Below are 24,296 nucleotides of genomic sequence, written 5' to 3' on the forward strand. Positions count from 1 at the left end.
GTAGTGAAGGCGCCGACGGAAGAGAGTGGGTGCAGTTAAAGCTGAAAACATGTTTCTGTTTTTTTTGTTTCGGAATAACGGAAATGTTCCACAGTTAAGAGCTTCCCACGACGACGTCCTGCGCTTCCCACGCCTGCTTTCTGCGCCCGAAGCATGCTTGCAGTCTGGCAGTGAACGAAACGGCGTATTTGCCAAGCGTCAGACCACACACTACCAAATTTTGATTAAATGTGTCCAATTAAAGATTTATGAACTGGCAGGCCCGAGGCTAAACCCCGATATACATGAAGGCGTCATCGTGTTATTCTTATTATTACAGATAAAATGGGAATCGCCTAATATAAGAGTGCACGCACTACTTGAGTACTTTGAAAGCCATAGGTAGGTGGTTAACTTGAAAAATTTATATTCAGGACACACATAACAGAACGACGACTAATTAACTCAGACGCACTAAGTAGCACCCTACCTGAAAGGCCACTTGGTTGTGTTCCTAATAAATGTCCATTTCGTAGTGGAAAGCTATGAACAAATGGTGAAATTCTAAAGCTACAGAAATAATTTTGTATGGATTACACTCCACATTAAGGGTATGCAGAACATCCTGCTGCCTTGAGAAATACATGGAATGGGAGAAATATTTCATGCATGTGGTTGTATGAGGCGTCAGAAACAACATGTTATTAAAATCAGCGACATTCATCCCTCTGGCGCTCCAACCTTCATCGCTTACTGACGCCAGGGCTGTAATTGTAAAAATTACAGCCCTGTAAAAAAGGGCTGTAAAAATCGCTGGCATGCTACTCTGCGTAGGGAGGGGAATTTGGGAGACAAAGACAGATGGAGAGCAGTGTGGAAGAGGTAAAAAAAACGAAGATAAATGCGGCCATGAAATGGGTACTAAGGATGCAACGGCGAGTATTGATGTAACCTATGGAATGATGGAGTGCATAGTCCGACAAATGTGCTGACGAAGTGCACTGCTTGAGGAATGCATGAAGGTAACGTGCAAGTGAATTTAAAACTTATCGAGATGTCCAATGTCTTTTAAATATGTAAATAGAAAGTTCATTACAAGTCTCCGTTGCCTAGGGCAGGCTAAGGGACCTAAAACTTTGTCCATTGTTAGGGGCACTGGGCAGAACTTCTGCATGCAATGTTCATAATACGCACGCTAGTTAGCATACGCAGGGCACTCAAGCAGGACATGTTCCACATTTTCTATCGCGGCACAGTTGTCACAGTGCGGACTGTTCATTTGTCCAAAACGGTATCGCAAGCCGTTTGTGTATCCAGCATTCAGACGAAGTCGGTGATAAAGTGTTTCCAGACGCCGAGGAATTCTGAGTGAGAGTCTTGATCTCAGATGTGGGTATATTGAGTGAAGAAATTGGTACTGATGTGTCGGCAAACTCCAAAGCTGATACCTTTCTTCGGAAGCAAAACTTTTAGCCATTTGGGCCGCATCAGATTTCGTGAAAAAAGCTCGAATGTATCTCCGATGTTGATGGCCCTTACGGGCCGCTTCATCTGCTTTTTCATTATCCAGAGTGCCACAGTGAGCAGGTACCCACTGAAATGTTATGCAGTGGCCTGCGGCAATAGCTAAATGATGTAGGTACCCGATGTCCAGGGAAACTGGCTTGTGATTCGTTTTCTTCAGCAGGTTGGCCAGGATCTGCAGAGATGCTTTTGAATCGGTGAAGATAACCCAACGGCCGGCGGTTCGGCGCAAGATGTAAGAAACAGCTTCCTTAATGCTGTGAAGCTCAGCTGTCGTAGAGGATGTCCTCCGCTGCAGCCGGTAAGAAAGAGCATGACCTGTTGAGGGCACATAAAGGCCACAAGAAGAGGTTTCTTTAGTAGTTGAACCATCGGTGAAGATATGGGTGTGCTGCGTATATTCCTCATTTAAGTAGGCAAGAGTAGCTTGCAGAAGCGCTGCTTGTGGCATGCGGCTCTTTGCATTCAAACCTGGAACAAACTTCTTCATCTTTAGGGGAGGGAGTGTCCATGGAGGAAAGGCCAGAGGTAGTAGTGTCTGTGGTTGAATAATAGTAGGGAGGGGCAGGAGCCGCACTACCTGGCCAAAGGTAGAGTTGCTGTGAGTTAGGTGGACACGGTGTAGGATGTGCTTCTTCCCTTGCAGGACATGGTGGAGGTGGGTACGCATAGTTTCCTTGGCGGCAATAACCTCTAGTGGGAGACATCCTGCCTCCGGCTACGGTTCCTGATGCAAAGGAACCCTTTGGGAGGCCAACGCACATTCGCAGGCATTTGTTCCGTGCGGCAGCGAGAGTCTTATTGCTTGATGCAGGTAATCTTTGAAGCACTGGTAGACACTGGTAGCACGACAGGACAGACTACAGCACTACAGGACAGACTACAGCACAACAGGACAGACTACAGCACAACAGGACGGACTACAGCACAACAGGACAGACTACAGCTTAACAAGACAGACTACAGCACAACAAGACAGACAACAGTGCGATCCCACGCTCACCACTGATGTATCTACAGGTTGGTTACTATGACGCTTATTCTTACCGTGACGATGACGTCTGTCTTTTAGCGGTGTCGTGGCCACCTCATGTTTTGAAAAGTTTCCGCGCTGGTGTATCCTATTTATGGTGTCTGCTAGTTTTGGGAGGCGATGTCGAGCTAAACCCGGGACTCATGACTAAGGCTCAAGAGGAAAAGCTGGACCTTGTGGCTGGTTCCATCTTACGCCTTGAAGCTAGCAATGCAGTCCTTCAAGACTCTGTCAACAAAGTGCTTCAGATTCATGCAGACTTAAAAATTGACTTAGAAAAACTAACAAAGCGAGTTCACGATCTAGAGCAGAAATTTGCAACCGCACCATCTGCTGAGCTCGTGCTGAACAGTGACAAGGGTCTCGCAATTGTACAGGAAAAAATTGACAACCTTGAAAATCGCTCTAGGCGATCCAATGTTCTATTTTACGGTATAGATGATCCTGAGAAGTCGGAAACTTGGGAGGAGTCTGAACGTCTCGTAAATGACTTTTGTAAAGAAAAACTTGGGCTTACTGTTGAATCTGTTTCTAGAGCACATCGCGTGGGCCGCTTTTCTTCCGAGAAAAAGCGGCCTATCATAGCCAAATTTTTTAATGAAAGGGAAGTTGACACTGTCATGAGCCGCGGCTATAAGTTAAAAAACACTAATTTAAGCATCTCGCGCGATTACTCCGAAGCCGTTCGCGAAAAGCGACGGAAGCTTCTCCAGTTTTCAAAATCTATTAAGAAAGATGGGGATAAAGTGCGACTCGTTTTCAACAAGCTCTTCGTTAACGATGATCTTTATATGTGGAACACCAACGAAAGTCGAGCCATTCTTGTATCAGGGCGCGAGGATGGCGAATGACGTCCTCCCTCCGTTTCCGTTAACCTGAGTTCATCGACCACCTCACCTGCCAAATTACATTGTGGTAATGATAACGAATGGCTGTTTTTGTACACCAACATTAGAAGTGTTGTAGCTAACGGTATTGCACTATCATCTTTCATCGATTCATGTCAAGCTTCTTTAGTGGTACTAACTGAGACGTGGCTGAACGACACTATTCATGATGTCAACATCTTTAGCAGCGCTTGCAATTTCAAATTTTTTCGCTGCGATAGACAATTGCGAAGGGGGGGCGGTGTTCTCATCGCGATAAAGGAAGATTTCATTGCCACACCTATCGTTATCGATTCTTTCCTTGAATGTGTTTGAGTTTCTTTGAATGATGGTGCATTTCGTGTCATCATCGGCGTTTTCTACCGTCCTCCCGACATGTCTGGTGCGTTTTCAGATGAATATCATCGGGTGCTCAGTGAAATGTATGCGCGTTTTCCTAATTCCGCTGTTATTATATTTGGAGATTTTAATTTCCCAAGAATTAATTGGTCAACACTTTCCGTAGTGGACACAGATGCAGAAGCACATTCTTTTCTCAGCACTTGCCTTGATTTTTCATTAACACAACTCATTAACCAACCAACACGATCAACTAAAGCCTCTTCCAATGTACTTGACTTAGTTCTCACAAACAAACCTGATATATTTTCAGGCATAACTCATGAGGAACGCATCTCTGACCACGATGTTATCACTGGGTACATTAAATTTCGCGCTAGTAAAAAGATAACTACTAAAAAGAAAATAAGATGTTACGGCAAAGCAAATTTTGATGCAATTAATGCAGAATTATTAATGTTTTCTGATAAATATTTGCATGATTTCTGCTCTCGCTCTATAGAGCAGAACTGGATCCTTTTTAAAACTGCCCTCAATGATCTCATCGACCAGTTCATTCCCATGTTAACCATTACCTGTGATAGCAGTTCTCCTTGGTTTACCAACCGTCTTCGGCGGCTGAACAACAAAAAGTAAAAACTATACAGACAGGCAAAACTGAATGGTCTTGTGAGTTCACATGACAAATACAGAGCATGTGAAAAGGATTATAAGGCACTATTAAAATCTACTCGGCGCAACTTTTTTTCTCATGACTTGTCGTCCATGCTGAAAAATAATATTCGCCGTTTTTGGCGTGTGGTAAACCCAGCAATTCGACCTGACATCACTCTTACAGATTCTGCTGGTGTTCCCATCCCTGATTCAGAGTGCGCTCAACTTCTTAACGATGCGTTTGTAACTGTGTTCACAGATGAAGACATTACTTCCTTGCCTACATTAAGCGCCCTAGTGGAACTAACTATGGACGAGATAGTCATCAGTGAGCCTGGTGTTTTATCTCTACTAAACAATCTCAAAACATCTTCTAGCGCTGATCATATGGGCTTCAATAATAAAATTTTAAGGAATACATCACATAGCATTTGTTCCATGTTAACCGCATTATTTACCCAGTCGCTATCAACTGGCACCATTCCTAACGACTGGCGCATATCTAAGATAATACCAATTTTCAAATCAGGTGATCGTGCTTCTCCGCTTAACTATCGTCCCATCTCCTTAACAAGTACAGTTTGTAAATTACTCGAGCATATTATACATACTCAGGTCATCAACTACCTTGAAGATAATAACATTATCTTCGATCATCAGCACGGTTTTCGCAAGGGCTACTCATGCGACACCCAACTTGCCGGTTTTATTAACGATATTCATGCACTGATTGACGCTGGTTTACAAGTTGACGCAATATTTTTAGATTTTTCTAAAGCATTTGATCGCGTTCCACACCAAATGTTGTTGCTTAAACTTTCCCAACTGAACATTCACCCTAATATTATTGCATGGATAGCAGATTTTCTCTCATCTAGAATTCAGTTCACATCAGTTAACAACTCTAACTCATGTTACGCTAATGTTACGTCTGGAGTTCCACAAGGCAGTGTACTGGGACCTTTACTTTTCCTCATCTATATTAATGACTTACCCAATTGCGTGACGTCCAGAATCAGACTATTTGCTGACGATTGTGTGCTTTATCGACGTATAACCTGTAACACTGACAGCCAGCCACTGCAGTCTGATCTTGAAGCGATAAGCACATGGTGTTCTAATTGGTTAATGCCTTTAAATCTTTCCAAAACTAAGCTCATGTCTTTCACCAACAAGCCACGTATTCCTACCGCCTACTTTCTTGATAACAATAGCGTAGAATTCACCACAAGTTACAAGTATCTTGGCATTAACCTTCAATCCGACTTATCATGGAATCATCATATTAATCTCACTCTTGCCTCCGCTAACCGTACTTTCGGACTTCTCAAACATAATTTAAAAGAGGCCACGACGCATGTAAAAAAACTAGCGTACACCACATTAATCCGTCCGAAGCTCGAATACGCGTCTGCCATTTGGGATCCTCATCAGAATTATATCATCAGTAACATCGAAGCCCTGCAAAACCGTGCTGCGCGATTCATCTTTTCTGATTATTCATGTTACACCAGCGTCACCTCATTGAAGACTAAAGCCGAGTTAGATAACTTAGCACTGCGCCGAAAAATTTCCCGTCTATCACTCTTCCACAAGCTTTATCACCATCCTTCCCTTCATGATGAATTCTTTCAGCCACCGCCAGTTATCTTTCCACGTCGCGATCATCCTTACAAAGTTAAACGCATTAACTGCCAGTCATTCCATTATGCCTATTCTTTTTTACCACGCACAATAACCGAATGGAACGCTTTGCCATCAGAAATTGCCACAGAATCTGATCTAAATAAATTCCAACATCTTATGCACTCATGTTTCAACAACTAAAAAGGTATTTTTTTAGCGTTCTTTTCTTCTGCCTTGTCTTCTTTTTATTTTATAATTTTTGTTTTGTACTTCAGCGCACCTTTTCCAGTGTCGTCTTTTTCTTTTTCTAGCGGTGCTGTTATTTATGCTCAAATTTTGCTTTTATGTGCATTGTTGCGACCCTTTCTGTGAATGCCTATTTATGATTAATATTGTGTGATTTCTATTTTATTTTAGTGCAATATTTTTAACCTTATAACAATGCTTTGTACTTACTCCCCCCCCCATGTAATACCCTCAAATGAGGGCCTTTGGGGGTATTTTGAATAAATAAATAAATAAATAAACAGATACGACATGCCAAATACATGACAGACAACACAACATAAATTTTGTGTTGTAATCCTGTTGTGTTTTTTGACTGGGATGACAGCATACCGAGCGTTCGGCAACGACGTCGCCTGCGGGCGCGCCCGGCGATCAACTACGAGGCTCCGCGGCGGTCCTGGTCGTTGCTAAGCCTACCTGGTTTCGCATCGATACTATCGATACCGCAGCTGAGGGAGCTTCAGAACTGGTCAGCGCTGTGAAAGGTACTACTCTCTTCACCCCTTTAACTCTGAATCTGTCCCATAATAAAATAAAGATATGCTCGATTTCCACGACGCCTTCAACAGCGCAGCTAGCAAATGCCAGCTATGCGAGCGGCGACGAGGCAGCAAATAAAGCGGCCATGGGATGAAATTTTCTGTTATCGCAGTATTCAATACTGCCAGCAACTCGGCATTGGCCAACGATCTTCAAAAATCATTCATTTTTGATATTAATCTACCCCGGGGCTTGTTATGAACCTAAACAAACAATACTAGCGTGTTTTTCTGACGCCTGCGGCTTACAGGCCGGCCCGAGAAACGCGCCCCAAAGGCATTATGACGCTGGCGCTCTGCGCGCTCGCATTCTGCCGCTTGTCAGTGCGACGCTCCGCATTCGGCCTTTCACTGACATCGGTTGGGCGCAGGCGGCGAGCTGCTGTCAGTCGTTGCTACAACGTTCGCAGCAGCGCGTCGCGCACCCGGCAAGTAGCAGTCATGCCGAGAGCCCGCGACACCTCTGCCTGCGGGAGCCCCGACCGTGAACCTCCCGAACCCGGTCGTGAACTCGAGTCCTCATCTCCAACGCAAGAGGTGGGTTGACTCGCAGCCCTATCCGCAAATTATGCCTAACCCTCTTCACGCTTCTGGAAGGCATTTTTCTGCAGCGAAGAACAGAAGCGCGGAGCCGATGCGCGCCGCGATAGCTGACTCGTACGTTCGTGTCGAGTTCATGTAAACAGAAAGTCGTCGAGATGGGATGACCTTGCTCAGCTCAATTCTCTGACTCAAAACACCGCTGTCAAGAAACATCACCTAGATAGGTTCACGTAAGCAAGGCTATAGACCTTATGCAAAAGTGCTGCCATCTACCGGAAGAAAACCGAAGCGAGCAAGCGGCGCCATGTTGGGGTCTTGTCACGGGGTGCAAAGCGGGGTGCACGGAGTCGACGTAGTTACTTGGTGCGGACGTGCGGACCGTGTGCGATCTCTTTATTTTAAGCGTTATAGAAAAAAAAAAATGAGCGACGAGTGGTCCGTGGACCTTTCTGGGTTGCCCACATTTCCGAGCGACTTCGCTGACACCTATTATGCGTCTAATGGCCGTTTCACATGATGCGGCGCGCACGAAAAACTTCGGTCCAGTCGCAGTGTCGCAGCGGCGCCAGTCGCGACAGCCCTTTCACATGCTTGCGGCGCCTGCGATTTCTGTTGGTGTGGCATGAGCGGCACCGGCATAATTTACCGATAATAAACGTAGAACACGCTTAAGTTTTACTTTTTTAATTGAATTAATGTATTTTTATTAAAATACCAAGTACTTTATGCAAAGAAGGTATTTCTAAGTTTTTGCTTTTGCACGAAACTACGATCAGGCATCCGGTACGTCGTTTCCTGTGATGTCACACCTCTGAACTCTATTGGCTGACGGCTGCTTCGTTCGCAACGATCGCTGCGACTGTGCGGCGTGCGACCAACTGGTTGGAAGCCTGCCGCAGCCGCTCTGCGACGGGAGCGGCGTGCCCTTCTGTCGCAGTGCGGCTGAAATCGCAGTCGCTGTGGCAAGAATCGCATCATGTGAAACGGGCATAAGACCCAGTCGGAAAGGCACCGGCAGCGAAGCTACAGATTCACGACGGAGTCGTACGTCAGCCTGCCGACGTTGAAGACCAGGAAGTGCATTGGGCAAGTATACCTTTCTTGTTTTGAAATGTCAGACCGTTCTTCAGTTGTTGTGCGCTGTTCGTTTGTTTTCTTTTTGCGTCGACGATCATATCGTCGAGGTTGAGGTAGGCGTCCGTGCCCGCATTGCATAGGCGACGCCTATGCATGGACGACGATGGTGCTGTGACAGCTTATTTTCTGTGACCTTTAGGTTATTTTATGCCGTTTAATTTACCACACAGCGCATACTTTATATAGTGGGCTCCAGTGTTAAGGAAGCTAGGAAGCCCGGGGGAACCGCTCTTCAGAACGCCGGCTAAAGCTAACGCGCAGGCCCGCGAAAACCAGCAGGCTACATCGAAAATTTGCCCTTCCGCACGACTCTGTTTCTGTCTGTATGTTTTGCTTTGCGCAAACTGACCCATACACCAGATCATACTCTCCTATCTGTCTACTGATCCATACGCGCCACTTCTGGTGATGCAGTTTCCAGTACAAATTTTGTTTTAGAAACGTACCCCTTGCCAGCATGAGCGTAGACGGGCATGCAGGCGCCGTTTACATGTAGCTTTATCGCAAATGCGATGTGTAGAAATAGTTTACACTTTCGCTTGCACGCCTGGATGTTATGATTTCTTTTCTTGCTAAGAAGTGGAACATTGTCTCACTAAGCGGAGTCGGGCAAGGAAGTGTAGACTTTCGCTAGATACGAGAGACAGCTAGCACAAGGACTAGAAAAGAAGGTACACAGACCGCGCGGTGCTTTCCCACCTCCCTTTCTAGTCTTTCATCTTTTCACTGTTTCTATTTTGTTTAACATAGAGGTAGCACCAGTGACGTCTATGTTTTACTGAAACAGCGCTTGCACAAAAGCCTGCATTTTTGCTTCAGTAAGTTTCATTTTTTTTGCTATACGCTGACATGTTGCCACATTTAGTCACACCAGCCGCCGACATATCAGTGACATTTAAGCTTGACTGAAAACTTACAACAATAAGACGTGCTGGTGAGCGTGAGGACGCAGGTTCATAAAAACCTCAGCCTTTAAGGTGCCTAGCGAGCTGAATAAAATGTGTGAAAATTATTCATGCCATAACAGTATCCCAGATAATTTCATGTGCACTCTGACAGAACTTTATTTTTTTTTTATTTGCAAAGTACCGCTGGCTTCATAATCGGGCAGGAGGGCCAAAATTTCGAGCTCTTTATTTTGTTATGCGTCGTTTCAGAATTTTATCACTTGTGATCGATTTGGTTTAGAATACCGCCTACATATGTCTCATATTTGCTACAAATATGACACCAGTATGATTCATGGCTCCTTTTGGTTCCTTCCAGCTTGTGTTCTGACTGCTTTTAGTAATTAACTTACCATAGGCAACCCTGCCAGGTGGTATAAATTAATCCGTAGCCCTCCACTATGGCACGCCTCATAGCCCAGGTGCAGATTCAGCGCGTAAAATCTTAAAATGAAATCACATTACAACAGTCCTGTCATTGTACGGGTTGGCACTACATGTTAGCTGATTTTGCCCTAACTGCTTGCACTGCTTGCTTTTGCTTTCTTACAGTGGCACTGGTCCTGTAGTCGCCGTCCGTTGCTCGTGCTACAGAAGCCGGAAAAAAAATGCTGACCCATACACCGTGCACCTTGCCTTTAGGACAAACTGCGACGTTAACCAGGCGCGCTGCAGCTGTCCGGCAGGAGCATCTGGCTACTGCAGTCACCTGATGGCAGTGCTGGCGACTTTAATTGACCTGCAGAACCTCGCTACAAAGAAGCGCCTGAAGAGCTCTCCCCTACTGAGCTGCCCCAGCAGTGGCGGCGACCAAGAAAGAGAATGGCTCCACAAAACATCATGGACATTAACTGGCGCCGCGTAGAGGAGGGACGCCCAATCACCCAGCTGCAGTGCACCGCACAAGAGTTTATGCCACCGGCCCTTTCAGAGCAGCAACAAAGGGAAGCAATGGTGACGCTCTCGGAGAGCACGAATGAGGCTAATGGCTGCTGGGCAGCCATTCTAGCTGAAGCCGCAACCGCAAGCCTTGTTGAGACACAGTCTGGACTCTCTTATGAAGGCTCAGCAAAGGCTGTACAGATGCCCCTGCTTCCATCTGGCTTCGAGTGCCTTGTTCCTTGGCACGAAACACACAGAAAGGAAGAGCTAGGTTCTGTGCCAGCATACAGACATTTGCCTGACGAGCAGAGCTGGTGTCCTCTCCAGGAAATGGAAAACAGTCACCTTTTGCAGGTACAATGCTGCGTTGTTGCAACAACGATAATTTTTCCTTACTTAAGCCATGTTTCAAATGTTGTCAGCAGATTTTTTACATTGACTAAGAACTACAGAAAACACAGCCATGCCCTAATAGCGACAGCAACAGACAGGAAGTTATGCTTAATTTATTTGAAATAAAACTGAGAGCTCGCAGTCTGCAGAATCTTAAAGCATAGGTTGGTCGTGCCGCAGTGAAATTGCTTTCCAGAAAATCTAGCTTTAGTTCACTGTTTTAACAAATGAACATGTTTCCTTACAAATATTGCTGAATTTTTATTTATTCATCGACAGCAGTTTTAACCAGCTCAGCACTGAATTATGGGTAGCTCTGTCCAAGTAAAAAATTTGGCTGCCCCCTTGGACTGAACAGAATGTGTAGTATGTCTACCTGATCTGTCACCTGGCATGCCTGTGCAATCTTTTTGTCTTGTCCACCCAGAGTCTGGTGCTGTCAATGGAGGATGCTAGCATACTGGAGCTCAACACGCGGCAGCAGGCAAGGAGCCCGACGTGGAAAGCTGCAGGGGCCAACAGGCTCACGGCATCAAATTTCAATGCAGTTCTGTGCCGCAAACAACCATGGACAGAGCGAGGTATCGCAAACATTATGCGGCCAACAGCATTTTCAAATGCCATTGTAAGGTGAGAAAAACTAGGAACGCGCAAATGGAGAGTTTGTTATTTTTTCTGTAATTAACTTCTCCACCTCTTACTTTCTACTTCTATCTCTCCCTCCCTTACAGCAGCAGACCATTCTGGTGCCCATCCCAAGGTGAGGCAAATTTAGGTCCTCTGCTGGATCTTCTCTTCCAGTTCATTCAAGCAATACTTTCCTTTTTAACATTTGCTTTTACTGCATTTGTATTCTATGTGAAGTTCACTCTGTTCTTTTCTGCACTACAATCTTTAATCATTTATAAATGGAGCATCAGTGAGAGATTAAGTAGGAGGAATGTCATCGTCATCATAAACCTGTTTTATCTTTGCTGGAAGATGAAGGCCTCTCAAATAGGCTTCCAGCGTGTATTCAGCATCATCCCAATCCATTCTTTCTCCTCAGATTTTCTTAGATTTTCATCCCTCCGCCAAGTTTTCTGTCTTCCCCTACTTCTCACTATGTTTCTCGGTAGCCATTCTGTTACTTTGTTACTTAGCATGTATAAAGGCAGAAGTGCTTATAATTTATTTCGAGTCGTCATTGACAGTGCACTGCGATTGCTACTGCATTGCTACTTCACGATTTGCAGTGAAGCACAAGGATCTGCACATTTAATGCGTTTACCGGGTTTACGCGTTGATATTCACTGTAATTACTCCAAATCTTTGTCTCTTAATTATGTGCAGGCATGGCACGACAAATGAACCGCGAGCCATTCAACGTTACGTCCATCTTATGGAGCATCTTGGCCGCCCTGTGGTGGTCTCCACCTGTGGTCTGATGGTGCGTCCTGGTTGCCCGTGGCTGGGCGCATCGCCAGACCGTGTTGTCTATGACCCGCACGAAGATCCCCCTTTTGGTCTTATAGAGGTCAAGTGCCCTTGGAGCAAGAGGTCTGATTCGCTAGACACAGCGCTTGCCTCAGAGAACTTTTGTATACAACTTTCTGATAACATTCCTGAGCTGAAAGTGTCTAGTCAGTATTATGCTCAGGTCATGGGACAGATGTTTTGTTCTGGCTTCAAGTGGACACATTTTGTTGTTTATGCAGGGCAATGGATTGTTTGCAAGGTTGTGTTTTCTGAGGCTGCCTGGATTGCTATGAAGTCCAAGCTGGATATATTCTATTTTAACCATGCTGTTCCATACATGGCTTCATTACAGAAGAGCTCACAAGACGTACCATAATTTTAAGAAATGCTTCGGTGCGACAAACAAGAACGAGATGTAGAAAACACACCACAGAGCGCCAACTTACAACTGGCTTTATTGAAACCTACGTCGACGAATACGTGTATGCTTTGCACAATCATCAGCAACAAGAAGATAAAATACAGTGAAGAGAGCACAAGGTATAAAACCGATTAAAAACAAGGTTTGGTTTAGTTTATGGGGTTTAATGTCCCAAAGTGACTCAGGCTATGAAGGACGCCGTAGTGAAGGGCTGCGGAAAATTCGACCACCTGGGGTTCCTTAACGTGCACTGACATTGCACAGGCCCATGTACTGTGCGATGTCAGTGCACTTTGAAGAACCCCAGGTGGTCGAAATTTCCGGAGCCCTTCACTACGGCGTCCCTCATAGCCTGAATCACTTTGGGACGTTAAACCCCATACACCAAACCAAACTAAACCTTGTTTTTGATCAATTTTATAGCTTGTGGCATTTTATTTGTTGCCGATGAGTGCGCAAAGCATACACGTAAAACAAGGCACGTGTGACAAGACACATGAGCTAACATCATCAGCACCTAAATCTAATCATTCTTTCTTGGTCCGTGTTGTTTTAGCACTTGGAAAAAGGTATTTTGAACTCATACACCATAAAGGGAAGGGAGACAATATTTCATTATGCTGTCATTTTCAACATTTCATTAACTTTTTAGTCATTAGTCTCATTGGTCAGGCAAGCAAAAGTGCAGTAAATATTTTATTCCCTTGCCTCTGTATGCAAAACAGGCCACATGCATTCTTTAATCTAAACATTGTTACAAAATATTTCACCTGTTATTGTAGTGAATAAAAAAATATTTGCTATCTGGCACTTTGAGTAACCAGCATATTGATGTCTTTCATGTGTACATTGCATGGGATTGTAGGTTTTTGCACTTGAAATTAATACTAGGGCATAGCTTAAAAAAATTCAGTTTTGCATGCCAAAGCTACACTTCACTATGGGTGTGGCATAGTGGGAAATAATGAATTCCCTTTGACCACCTATGCCTTTGCTGTGACTTTAAAACTTAGTAAACCAAGCAGACCCAAAGGAAAAGGCTGGAACGACTGAGCTCCACAGTTTACAATGACCTTACAAAGAAATAAATGCCCTACCAAGCTACGTCTGATTTTAATTTCGTTCAAACGCCAAGAAGCATGAAAAGTGAAACTTCATAAAATGATCATGCGGCCTGCTGGGGCAGGTTGATAGAATTACACTGTTACATGAGCATTAGGAGGCCTTCATGAGTGGCGTCTGAAAGTTAGTCAGAATAGCACATACTGTCCATATCTGATTAGCTAGGGGGGCCATTGTGATGGGGATTCTTCGATCAAATATGTGGAAGCTCTTGATGCGTTGAATTCGGCGCTCCACATGAATGCGGAGGCTTGCAATTGATTCTGTCTCTTCAACTTGCTCCTTTGAGAACTGGCCATTCCGTAGAAAAGGTGGCATATTAAGGTGCACGCCAATGGGTTCCAGCAGATCCTTGATTGTGAACCCTTTATCGGCCATAACAACATCCCCCTTGTCAAAAGGGCGCAAAAGAAGTCCGCTGACTTTTACGAGCTCTTTGTCCGAGATGCAGCCTGTGAAAAGCGCAGACACAAATGTCAGCGTTCCATCTGGTGACACCCCAACAAGGCCTTTGAATGTATTTGCGGACTTGTAATTAGAGTAGGTTTCGGACTGCAGCACAAAGGAACTGGGCACCTCGCATTTGATCTCCGTAGCATCAATGATCACCCTAGTACTGGAGTATTTCTCCTTGAATTCTTCTGGCATGAACTTGTTAACCACATCACGTGAAGCCCACAAGGACACATCACCGAGCCGGTGAAACAACAAGTTAATCCATTCTTTGAAAATTCTGCTCACAGTACTCTGGTGGATGCTAAATCGATGGCCAAGATCTTTCTGGAAAAGCCCAAGCCGAAGAGTCACCAAAACTAAAAACAGCTGGTTCTCTGAGCTAAGAACAGGAGGCCGGCCTTGTTTTTTTCTCGAGGCCATGGTGTTGTCTGCTGTACACGTGCTGCCAGGCTTCAAATAATTTAGCAGTTTTCTGAAGTCTCCGTAACAAGGCAGCCCAGTGTAAAATTGCACATCCTCGTCACTGTCCTTGAATTTCTCTATGAAAAATTCTGCTGTTGCATTTTCCAAGTACGCACACCTTCTCAGAAGTAGAGAAACTCGCGTTTCAAGCCTTGCATTCTTGTCTCGTTCTTTCTGCAGCTCACGGCGGAGTTCAAGAATTTCTTGGTCTTTTTGAAACTGTGTAGAATGCTCCTGGCATTCTTCCAGAGCAGAACTGTCATCTAAAGACACCTGAGTAGTGCTGTTGTCACTTTCTATGACATTTGATGCTTGCGTTGGCTCCTGAGAGGCAGCGGTCGGGACAACTGGACAAGGGCGAGCTTTTGGTGGCTTACGTGTTTTCTTTGGTTTGCTGAACGCGAACACTTAAGGTATAGCCGTGTCGGTTAGCATTCTGCGCCCACTCGCTATGTTGTTCAGGAAATCATTTTCCGTGAAGTGCTTCGAGCAGATGCGGGCAGTCTCAACGTTGAAGGGGGGATCCCTCTTTATGGCGATTAGCCATGCCTTGCGCATGTTCGGCTCATTTGGGATGCAGTGGAAAGACACCTGCAAAAGAAAAACGCACAGTGAAATATGCTGCATACCTGGAAATAATTTTTTCTGCATTTGGCTCAATGCATGCTTAGCTCAACAGCTTGTTTATATTGCAACTAAGAAGAGATTTTGTAGTTATGGTCTTCTGAAAACTGCTGCTTAATGCAAGATAACTTTTTGTACCATGATACAGTGTGGTTAGTTATCTGAAATAAGTCAGAACAGCAATTAGTTGAGCATTAGGGATGTTATGAGCTGTTTTAAAATTTACATAAAGCCTAAAATGCCTGGTGATAGCCTAGCCACCTGATCAACCCTTTATGGTGGCTCAGTGGCTAAGGCGTTGTGCTGCTGAGCCGAAGGACGTGGGTTCGATCCCGACTGCAGCGGCCGTTTTTGTGATGGAGGCGAAAAACGAAAACGCCAGTGTACCGAGGTTTCGGCGCACGTTACAGATCCCTAGGTAGTTAACATTAATCCAATGCCCTCCACTTCTGCGCACCTCATAGCCCAGGTGTAGCTTCGGCGCGTTAAAAAAAAAATGACCTGAACATCTGTGTTGCTCGCATTTCTGCGCCCCACGATAGAGTGATGGGTCGACCATGACTGCCGACGCTGCACTGTGGGTCACACCTTGGAAAATACTATCGTCGCGGATCCGTTCGCCTGTGACACTTGGCAGATTTAAGATTGCATTAGACTTGCATGAAAGCAAACCGAAGGTTCAGGGGATAAACAAAAAAAACAGGCACATGGAGCCGAGCGGCAGACGCAAAACTAATCCCGCGTGAGACACTACTAGCTGACCGACGCTGTGCGCCGTAACTGCTAGCAGACAAGAGCACTCCTCGGCAAATACAAGATAAGCAAACAGCCCCTTTATTAGCCTTTTTAGTTCTGCAAATGTTATTTGTGCTGTGACATCGTCTACGATCTAGTTATTAACTCTCGAAAAGCACTCGACACCCGCAAGAGGCTTCCCGCTGCCTCGCATCGCGCTCCAGGCGAGAAATAAGAAAAAGTGCACGAAGCTAGCACTCTTACCTTGTTCCCTTGGCTATCCTTGAGTCCTCTTTGTGTACAGCAGGGTACGGAGCAATATTTGGGCATCATGGACGACCACAAATGCCAACGTGCGCGTCGCTGTACCGTACTGCCATACACTGCGGTATCCGGAAGCCCCCAACATGGCGGAAACGCGCGCGGTCAACGCAAGGGGGCGCCAGTTTTTGCATAAGGTCTATACGAGCCGCTGATACTGAAGCCACGGAGGATAGAGCAGAACCGAAACCGAAACTGGTCCTAGGTCAGTGATTGATATATGACCACGCGCTGCAGCTTAACGAAGTACAATTACGTGTGCAAATAATTTGAAAACTTTGTTTCACTTTCCTAATTTTTCAAAAAGCTATTATTTTAGGGCAAACGAAAGCTAAAGGCATCTCTACGTTCCTAAAGACTAGTCGAGTAATGCGTGTGCCGCCTGATGGCGGCCATGGTCGTTTCATGAACGCAAAAAGGCAGCGATTTCGAACGAGCTTTATTAAATGCAGACTCAATATTGAGCGGAAACATTTCGGAATTATCTTGTGTAATGTTTATGAAAGCAGCAAAAATTAAAACCGGGCAGCTTCATTTTCTTTTCACAACCACTTTAAGAATCAATATACGCGCAGATAACCCGTTGTCGGTGTTGAATTTATGTATCTATTAAGGTTTTTGCTATCGTCAAAAGCGTTTCCTATTGGTTTTCTAAGGCGGTGTTAACCATTCGATGAAATCGATAAACACACTTTAAAAATATTTCTACACCAGTATCGTACAATTTTCCAATTTTCTAAATTTTTGGCTGTGAATGTTGGATATGACGTTCGTCAGAATAAGGCCGCTAGGGCGTTGCATTGCATTTAAGATAGAGCAGGAATCTTTGCTACAAGAGCAAGTGTGTAAGTAACTGACATTCCTTCCAACACTATCCGCCAAGCTGCACTGGCGCATCGCTCTCTTGATGTAACCCTTCGCGTGCATGCAACCCGAAAGCTTTACTCGAAGCCTCGCCATTACCGCTGAAGCTGCTCTCTGTCAGGCGCTTACGCTTCCTGCTTCAGTTAATCGACGTCCTTCATTACCTTCCCTCCGAACGAAGCACAAAATGAGTTTGCTGGAATTCCCTTAAGAAAAAATCTAATGACTTTCTTTAGAGAGTCTAGTGACTTTTGACATTGGGATCTTATGCCTTTCTCATGACTTTCTGGTGATTTTCCTAATGAATTCCTAATGGCTTTCAAAAACGAATTGGCCACCGTGGTTCTAGTGTGTTCTTAATGTGTGCTTAATGTGTGATTTTGTCTTGACTCTCTTGTGTCCTACCTGCCGTTGCAAAACCTGACCCAAATATGGGGATCAGTAATGCAAAATAAGAGCCAAGATAAAAAAAGTGGAGAAAAAGCAAAAAAAGAAAAAAAACTGCCGGCCTCCACGAGGATTCGACCCGCTGACCTTACACTCCCTATCTTACCACGCTAACCAATACGCCACGCCACCTTTTTTTTCTTTATTTTCGAGATTGACATGAAAACAATAAAAACACTTCAGCTACACTTGAGCTGATACGGGTGAAGTTAAAATTTCTCAAGTTTCACTAGATCATCTAGTAGTGTTACCCACTGGGGTGGGTCACGCTGCGCCTGGTAACATTCCCGCCGATAAACAGCACTTTCAACAAAGTTCTCACGTGTACTACGAGTGTTTATATCCACATGCCTTACTTGCATTCACGTTTTCCACAAGCTGTGGAGGCCAAGAAGCATTAATAAGTCATAGGGTACCTCTTTGCGATCAACTGGTACAAATCTGATACCATAAGGGTGCAGTGGTAGTTCTTTCTTGATGGTTCTCTGCAGGGCATCCCAGAAAAGTATGGCGTCCCAGCAGTCTAGTAAAACATGTTCAATTGTCTCCGGCTGCTTACATAAGAGGCAATTTGTTGTCCATGGGACAGAGATTCCTTTTTCATGGAGCCAAGTTTTAACGGGTAGTGTATTAGAGTGCAATTTGAAAAAGAATGTTTTCACTGTCGGCCGGACCGGCATCATTTTCACCCGTTTTAAAATATCCTGCCCTGGGCCTCCACGGTAAGGCGCACGATACAAAGGTGGCGGCAGCATAATATCAACCAGATCCTTATACAGCTTCTTTTTGGGAACGTTATACAGGTATTCTAGTGAAAAACGCAAAAACAAATGAACCAGTCCAACGCCACCGCTTTTGACTGAAATAATCTTAACAGTGACTGCATTTCTGGATTCAAGCTTCAGGCAGCCGAAGTGAAAATCCTTGCATACGCGGACGACATAGCGGTATTTTGCACAAACAGAGACAGCATTCGTGAAGCTACGAATGTGGTCGAACAGTTCTGCGACCAAACTGGATGTCAGATAAACTGGGGAAAAAGCTCAGGATATTGGCATGGGGAATGGGATATTTCACCAAATTTTTTTTCTCGACTGCAATGGACTGACTTACCGACGCGGTACCTTGGGGTGCCCCTAAAAAGTTATCGCGATCCCAGCACACACTGGAACGAGGAGACGTTAAAGGCAAGAGAGAAAGCGGACGCGTGGCAAGGAAGGCAGCTGTCAATCTTTTCACGTGCCTTTGTGTGCAATGTTTTCTTGATTTCTAAGATATGGTACGTGATGAATGTGCTCTGTGCGTCGCGCAGCAATATTAAAAAAATCCATCGAGTGTTTGCAGTTTTTCTTTGGGCGTCGACCTGGGTGAAAACCAGGCGAACAAACTTGTTTATTTCACCCAATACGCCACGCCACCAGACGTTAACTAGCCAACTTATGAAGCATGATATGTGCAGCCACAGTTGTTCCTTGTTCTTTCCATTGCGTGTTTGGTTTGGTTTATGGGGTTTAACGTCCCAAAGCGACTGAGGCTATGAGAGACGCCGTAGTGAAGGGCTCCGGAAATTTCGACCACCTGGGGTTCTTTAACGTGCACTGACATCGCACAGTACACGGGCCTCTAGAATTTCTCCTCCAAAGAAATTCCAGCCGCCGCGGCCGGGATCGAACCCGCGTCTTTCGGGTCAGCAGCCGAGCACCATAACCGGTGAGCCACCGCGGCGGCTCCATTGCGTGTAAATGTAGCAGCAGCATCTACATGCTCGCGCAGGACAACCACGTCGTTCAGAAGGACCTTTCAGGCATGTTGGGAGTTCAAACGTATTCTGAGCCTTGACATACAGCGCATTGGCTGTATCAAACCGCTTAGGAAACTACAAGTCTCAGAACGACAGCTGTCCGTTTTACTGTCTTAGCGCTCCTAATCCTTGGTACAGACCACAGCGTTGTGCAAAACTGCACTCCGGGGCACAAATTACTGGAATAATGCGCTAGGTAGCTTCAAAACCTGCGAGCTTGTTAGCGACATACATCTTTCTAATCCAGCAGAACGTTTGAATGATGTAAACACACATGATGAGGTGACTGAAGATCGAGAGACTGCACTGTCTTCTTTTTTTATCTTGTACACTGGTACATCGCATGCTTGTCACTTGTTTTTTTTTTTCTTGTTGCGTTCCTTTCTGCACTGTTCGGAGTTATATTGAAAACAGCGCGCGCTTACGCTTTCAACGTGACGCACTATATTGCCACGTATCATTGTAGTGCTTGTTCGTTCACGCTCAAGGCTGCAGGAAAGGGCTGTTATCATTTTTGTTCGTGACGCGGGAAGCGACCAGTCTAATTTCGATTGATCGCAGCCATGAAAGGCTGCATCTAGGTTTCTCCAGATTACTGTAGATGATCTTGTGCTGCTATCTGGAAGTTCCTTTGCCGGCTTTAAATTGAGCGATGCCGCGAGCGGCGGGCATTCGTAGTTCGACGATTGACGAGCACGCTTGTTGCTTACGGCGCCACCGAGTGAGTCAGTTCTTTTGCGGGCGCAAGTCAGCCCAAATAAAGAGCTTCCTTTGCAAGTATTTCTGGTGTCTTCCTGACCGCTGGACTGCCGTCACTACAACGTGACATCTGGTGGAGGTGTTGTATGCGAGACTGTAGCAGCTGCTGGGCTCTCTCCTTTCTCACGACGTTTGTGAAAGTCTTGAGAAGCTGCTCTTTGAAGGTTTCCCAATTCTCGAGGCTGGCTTCCTCATTCTCAAACCAGACTCTTGCTGGTCCCTCCAGGGCAAAGAAGACGTACCTCAATTTCATGGCATCGTTCCAGTTGTTAAAGACAGCCACACGGTCGAACTGCTCCAGCCATTCTTCGGGGTCGGCGCCAGGCGAAGCGTCGAAGGTTGGTGGCACCCGGGGCTGGTGCACAGTGATTGGAGTCGTCGTCTGGGGCAAGCTCATGGTGGACGTTGCTGCTGGCTTTCGCTTCCGGGTAGGGTCCGGCAGAGTCCCGAACTCAGGTGCGACCCCTAGCAGACGTCGGCTTGCGCGGTGGACTGGAGTCAGGTCCTGCGGTTGATGACTCAGAGGGCTGGCGTCACGGCTTGTAGGGGGTGTCCGGTACATGGAAGGCTACCCAGCACCTCCACCAGATGTCACGTTGTAGTGACGGCAGTCCAGCGGTCAGGAAGACACCAGAAATACTTGCAAACGAAGCTCTTTATTTGGGCTGACTTGCGCCCGCAAAAGAACTGACTCACTCGGTGGCGGCGTAAGCAACAAGCGTGCTCGTCAATCGTCGAACTACGAATGCCCGCCGCTCGCGGCATCGCTCAATTTAAAGCCCGCAAAGGAACTTCCAGATAGCAGGACAAGATCATCTACAGTAATCTGGAAAAACCTAGATGCAGCCTTTCATGGCTGCGATCAATCGAAATTAGACTGGTCGCTTCTCGCGTCACGAACAAAAATGATAACAGCCCTTTCCTGCAGCCTTGAGCCTGAACGAACAAACACTACAATGATACGTGGCAATATACAGCCTGCGACTGATCGAGCCCTTGATATTACATTGTTCCTTGCTGTATCAGTGCCTTCGAGCCTATATTTTGCACTTTGCAAACAAAAAAAAGTTCTTCCTTTCACTCTTGCTTGTAGCACGTTTTTTTGTCACTCGTATTAACGCCACCGCGCGATATGTTCATAACATTGAATATTGATCAGAGGTAACGACCACTAATCTGGACACTAAAGAGCAAAAATAAAAATCGAATTTTGCATGTAATGTTTCAATAGCTGTCGACAAGCATAATGTTTTTTTGTTTAAAGAAAACCCTTCACTGGCCAGTAAGCAACCTCTTTCTTTCCAGACTGCCGACACTGTCATAAAAGCGTAAATTATAGCCCCCCCTTCCCCCCCGCTCCTTCCCTCTTAGTTCCTCCGGTGCTTGCTGCATTTGTTTCATGCATGCCTTTGTGCGTACCACAAAGGCAAATGACATGAGAGAAATTCGTGTGAAATAACGGGTGTGTCTGTTGTGGTATATTTCTGCATCGGGGTTAACGGCGAGAAAAGTCACTTGAGTGTCTGATGGCCAATGACATAAGGAAATCTTCTGTGTTAACGAAAAAGAGTCTCTGCTGAGTTTTTATTGTCGAAAGACATGAATACCTGACTTCGTGGTGACTTTCTAATGTGTCACAAGGAATGCATGAACATGACACCAGAAACTCAACGCCCATATTTGTAAGGGAACCGCTACGGAGGAAGCCAGTTCCTAGAATGAACACAATAGCTGGACTCCCAGCATTATGTGCACCCCCCTGGTGTTTTTGTCTTTATGCAAGTGAGTAAAAAGCTGCCACCGTTGAATCCACCGACGTGAGCTCTATTCATGGGAGAGGGCGAAAGGTTGAGACAAATTTTCAAATCGTCGTCATTATTTTTATTCAGAGATATCAAAAAAACAAACACTGTCGAATGATTTCCTATAGTCCTCGCATCATGCTCACCAAATTTGAAAAGGTGAGCTGAATGGAAACACAGTAAAATTTACGCATTCAAATCTTAAAAATGTCCCATTTTGCCCTATCTTAGGTAAAATGAGGCAGTGCGTGCGGCAAAAAGGGACGCTCTTCCAAAATCAGCATATTGCTCAACCTTGCGGTGAATGCACTCGAAGTTGGCTCCGTAGACATCTAGACAATCTTTGCTAGCCTATTCCTAGTGACAGACACTGTACTCAGACGGAACCGGGCACTGTTTTGTTCCATGGCCCACTGCAGCCTGCGCAGTTTCACCGGAGGCCTCTACGCGCAGCCTGGCTAGGCGAAAATTTCGAATTTCCTACCTTTATCGCCACTTTTGAAGCCAAAAGCTTCACTAGGCTCGTCAACACCGCGCTTCGCGTGAGCCGGAGGCCAGATTTGCCACTTCTGCGCATGCGCGAAACCGAGCGACGTCATGCGCAGCGCAGGTGGCCGCCTACTGCGTAAAAAATAGAATAAAAATAAGCAGGGAAACGAGAATAAAAAAAGAAATGAAAGAAATAAAATATCGGAAAGAAAAAATAAATAAAACACAAACAGTGCGCCAGGAAACTCTCATATCTCGGTGGACACTCGAACGGCGCCGTAAGGGAAGGAAAATGAAAAGAAAATTGGTTTAAAGAAAAGGAAACAACGCCTGTCTCTCTCATATCTCGGTGGATACCCGATCCGCGCCGAAGGGCCTTAAGGAAAATGAAATAAAAATTGGTTTTTATGGAAAGGAAATGCCTGTCTCTCATATCTTGGTGTACACCCGAAAGGAATAGACACCACAGTACATGTCTCTAAAGCAACCTTCTAAGAAAGCACCGTATTCCCTATACGCGCGTCTCCTCCTCCGCCTCCATACAGGCAGTGTGTGGACGGCCGAACGCCTCCACCCAGTGCATTGTGCGCCCACTGCGACAGCCATGACGTAAAACCAAGCACAACGGAACATTTTCGCTCGTATATCCAAGCTTAACCACAGCTAAGCACTGCCAATTTTTTTCTCTTTTAGGGTGACAATCGTTGCGCTTTCGCATGGCCGTACTGAATGGAGATGCAATTTAGCTCTATTTGTAGCGCGTGAAAAAGAGGTTTTGAATATTACTGTAGGCCAGACAGAACAGGGATTGCTTCATCGCCAGTCTGTGTTGTCCAACAGCTCTTTGTGCCGACCGGACAGAGTGTGGCGTTGACGTTCGCAAGACTTTGTGTACAGATTCTGCCTTTGATATTCTCTCATTCTCTTTACTGTTCTGCCGTGGATGCTTCTGGGAACACCAAAACACTTGATTGCGCCGGCACTGCTCAAGCATTTTCAAACCTTTCTTCATGTCGTCTGCGCGCCGCTTGACATCATTGGTTTTTGTGGAGCATTGAGGCTATTCTATACGGCGTCAAAACATGGGTAAAGTTTAAAAAAGGCAATAAAATCATTATCTTTACTTTAGTCCCACCAGAAGCTCACAGCGTTGCGTTTTGCCCCGCATGCGGCTTTCTGCTAAAATAATTCTCTCCTAATTACCATGGCCTCAAGGATTTTTAAACTTTGCATAAGACAAGAACATAGCCAATAGTAAAAACTGAACATTTCCTTTCATCTAGGGCACCAGGTTAATTAAGCTGCAGAGTAACGACAATTTGGAGCGCAGAATTTCGCTCCTTTTCGACCGCTTTCTTATTTTCCAAAGCTCACTTCGCCATTTACTTGTGTGCTTAAATGGCGCCAATTTGGTGAAATTTAAAATGAATTGTAGCGGAGATGCTGCGGGTCATAGCAGCTCAACAAGTCAATATGTTTGCTCATATAAAGGTTAGAGGCCGCTGAGTAACAAAATCTCGCGTTTTTCACCACGTCACATTTTGCCCTTTCTACTAGTTAAGATTGCCGCATATCCTTTGAAAGCTATAACTGGCGGTGTATTTCATCAGTATCTTGCTGGTGCTTTGCGGGGATATCGAACCCAACTCTAAGAATTGCTTCGTGAAATATTCGATGCTCCAAAAACGTCCAAATATGACTGAAGGGAATCGATAAAGTTTTCTGGCCGACTGGCTGAAGCTGAAGTTGTTTGAAGCATCAGCG

General features: G+C 45.4%; 3 protein-coding genes across 5 annotated transcripts in view; 1 reads left to right on the forward strand and 2 right to left on the reverse strand.

Moving 5' to 3' along the window:
• LOC149355353 (uncharacterized) overlaps positions 1–24,296 on the reverse strand; it is a 166,637-nt gene that overhangs the window by 131,256 nt on the left and 11,085 nt on the right. The gene's annotated exons all lie outside the window — the stretch shown is intronic.
• Positions 8,263–12,781, forward strand: LOC149355354 (uncharacterized). Of its 3 annotated transcripts, none has more exons than XM_089577627.1 (5): positions 8,263–8,498; positions 10,049–10,732; positions 11,199–11,401; positions 11,503–11,531; positions 12,104–12,781. In XM_089577627.1, the coding sequence occupies exons 2-5, from the start codon at positions 10,319–10,321 to the stop codon at positions 12,196–12,198; spliced, it is 741 nt and encodes a 246-aa protein (XP_089433753.1). In that variant the 5' UTR covers positions 8,263–8,498; positions 10,049–10,318; the 3' UTR covers positions 12,199–12,781. The 3 variants fall into 3 exon arrangements, with proteins under 3 accessions (XP_089433753.1, XP_089433754.1, XP_089433752.1); XM_089577628.1 differs by having other exon boundaries at positions 11,506–11,531; XM_089577626.1 differs by lacking the exon at positions 11,503–11,531.
• On the reverse strand, positions 13,086–14,693 carry LOC149355355 (uncharacterized). The gene has a single exon (XM_089577629.1). It carries the CDS (start codon positions 14,646–14,648, stop codon positions 13,866–13,868), a length of 783 nt encoding a protein of 260 aa, XP_089433755.1. The 5' UTR covers positions 14,649–14,693; the 3' UTR covers positions 13,086–13,865.

Source organism: Amblyomma mixtum, chromosome 3, assembly GCF_055824585.1.
Source record: "Amblyomma mixtum isolate Tamu chromosome 3, ASM5582458v1, whole genome shotgun sequence".
Classification (NCBI taxonomy): domain Eukaryota; kingdom Metazoa; phylum Arthropoda; class Arachnida; order Ixodida; family Ixodidae; genus Amblyomma; species Amblyomma mixtum.

Excerpts from the sequence above, each read along its gene's own strand:
- LOC149355354 (XM_089577626.1), top strand. The coding sequence starts at position 10,319 with ATGGCTCCACAAAACATCATGGACATTAACTGGCGCCGCGTAGAGGAG. Across the intron at positions 10,733-11,198 it reads AAAACAGTCACCTTTTGCAG|AGTCTGGTGCTGTCAATGGA; the intron begins GTACAATGCTGC and ends TTGTCCACCCAG. Across the intron at positions 11,402-12,103 it reads TTTTCAAATGCCATTGTAAG|GCATGGCACGACAAATGAAC; the intron begins GTGAGAAAAACT and ends AATTATGTGCAG.
- LOC149355355 (XM_089577629.1), bottom strand. The coding sequence starts at position 14,648 with ATGGCCTCGAGAAAAAAACAAGGCCGGCCTCCTGTTCTTAGCTCAGAG.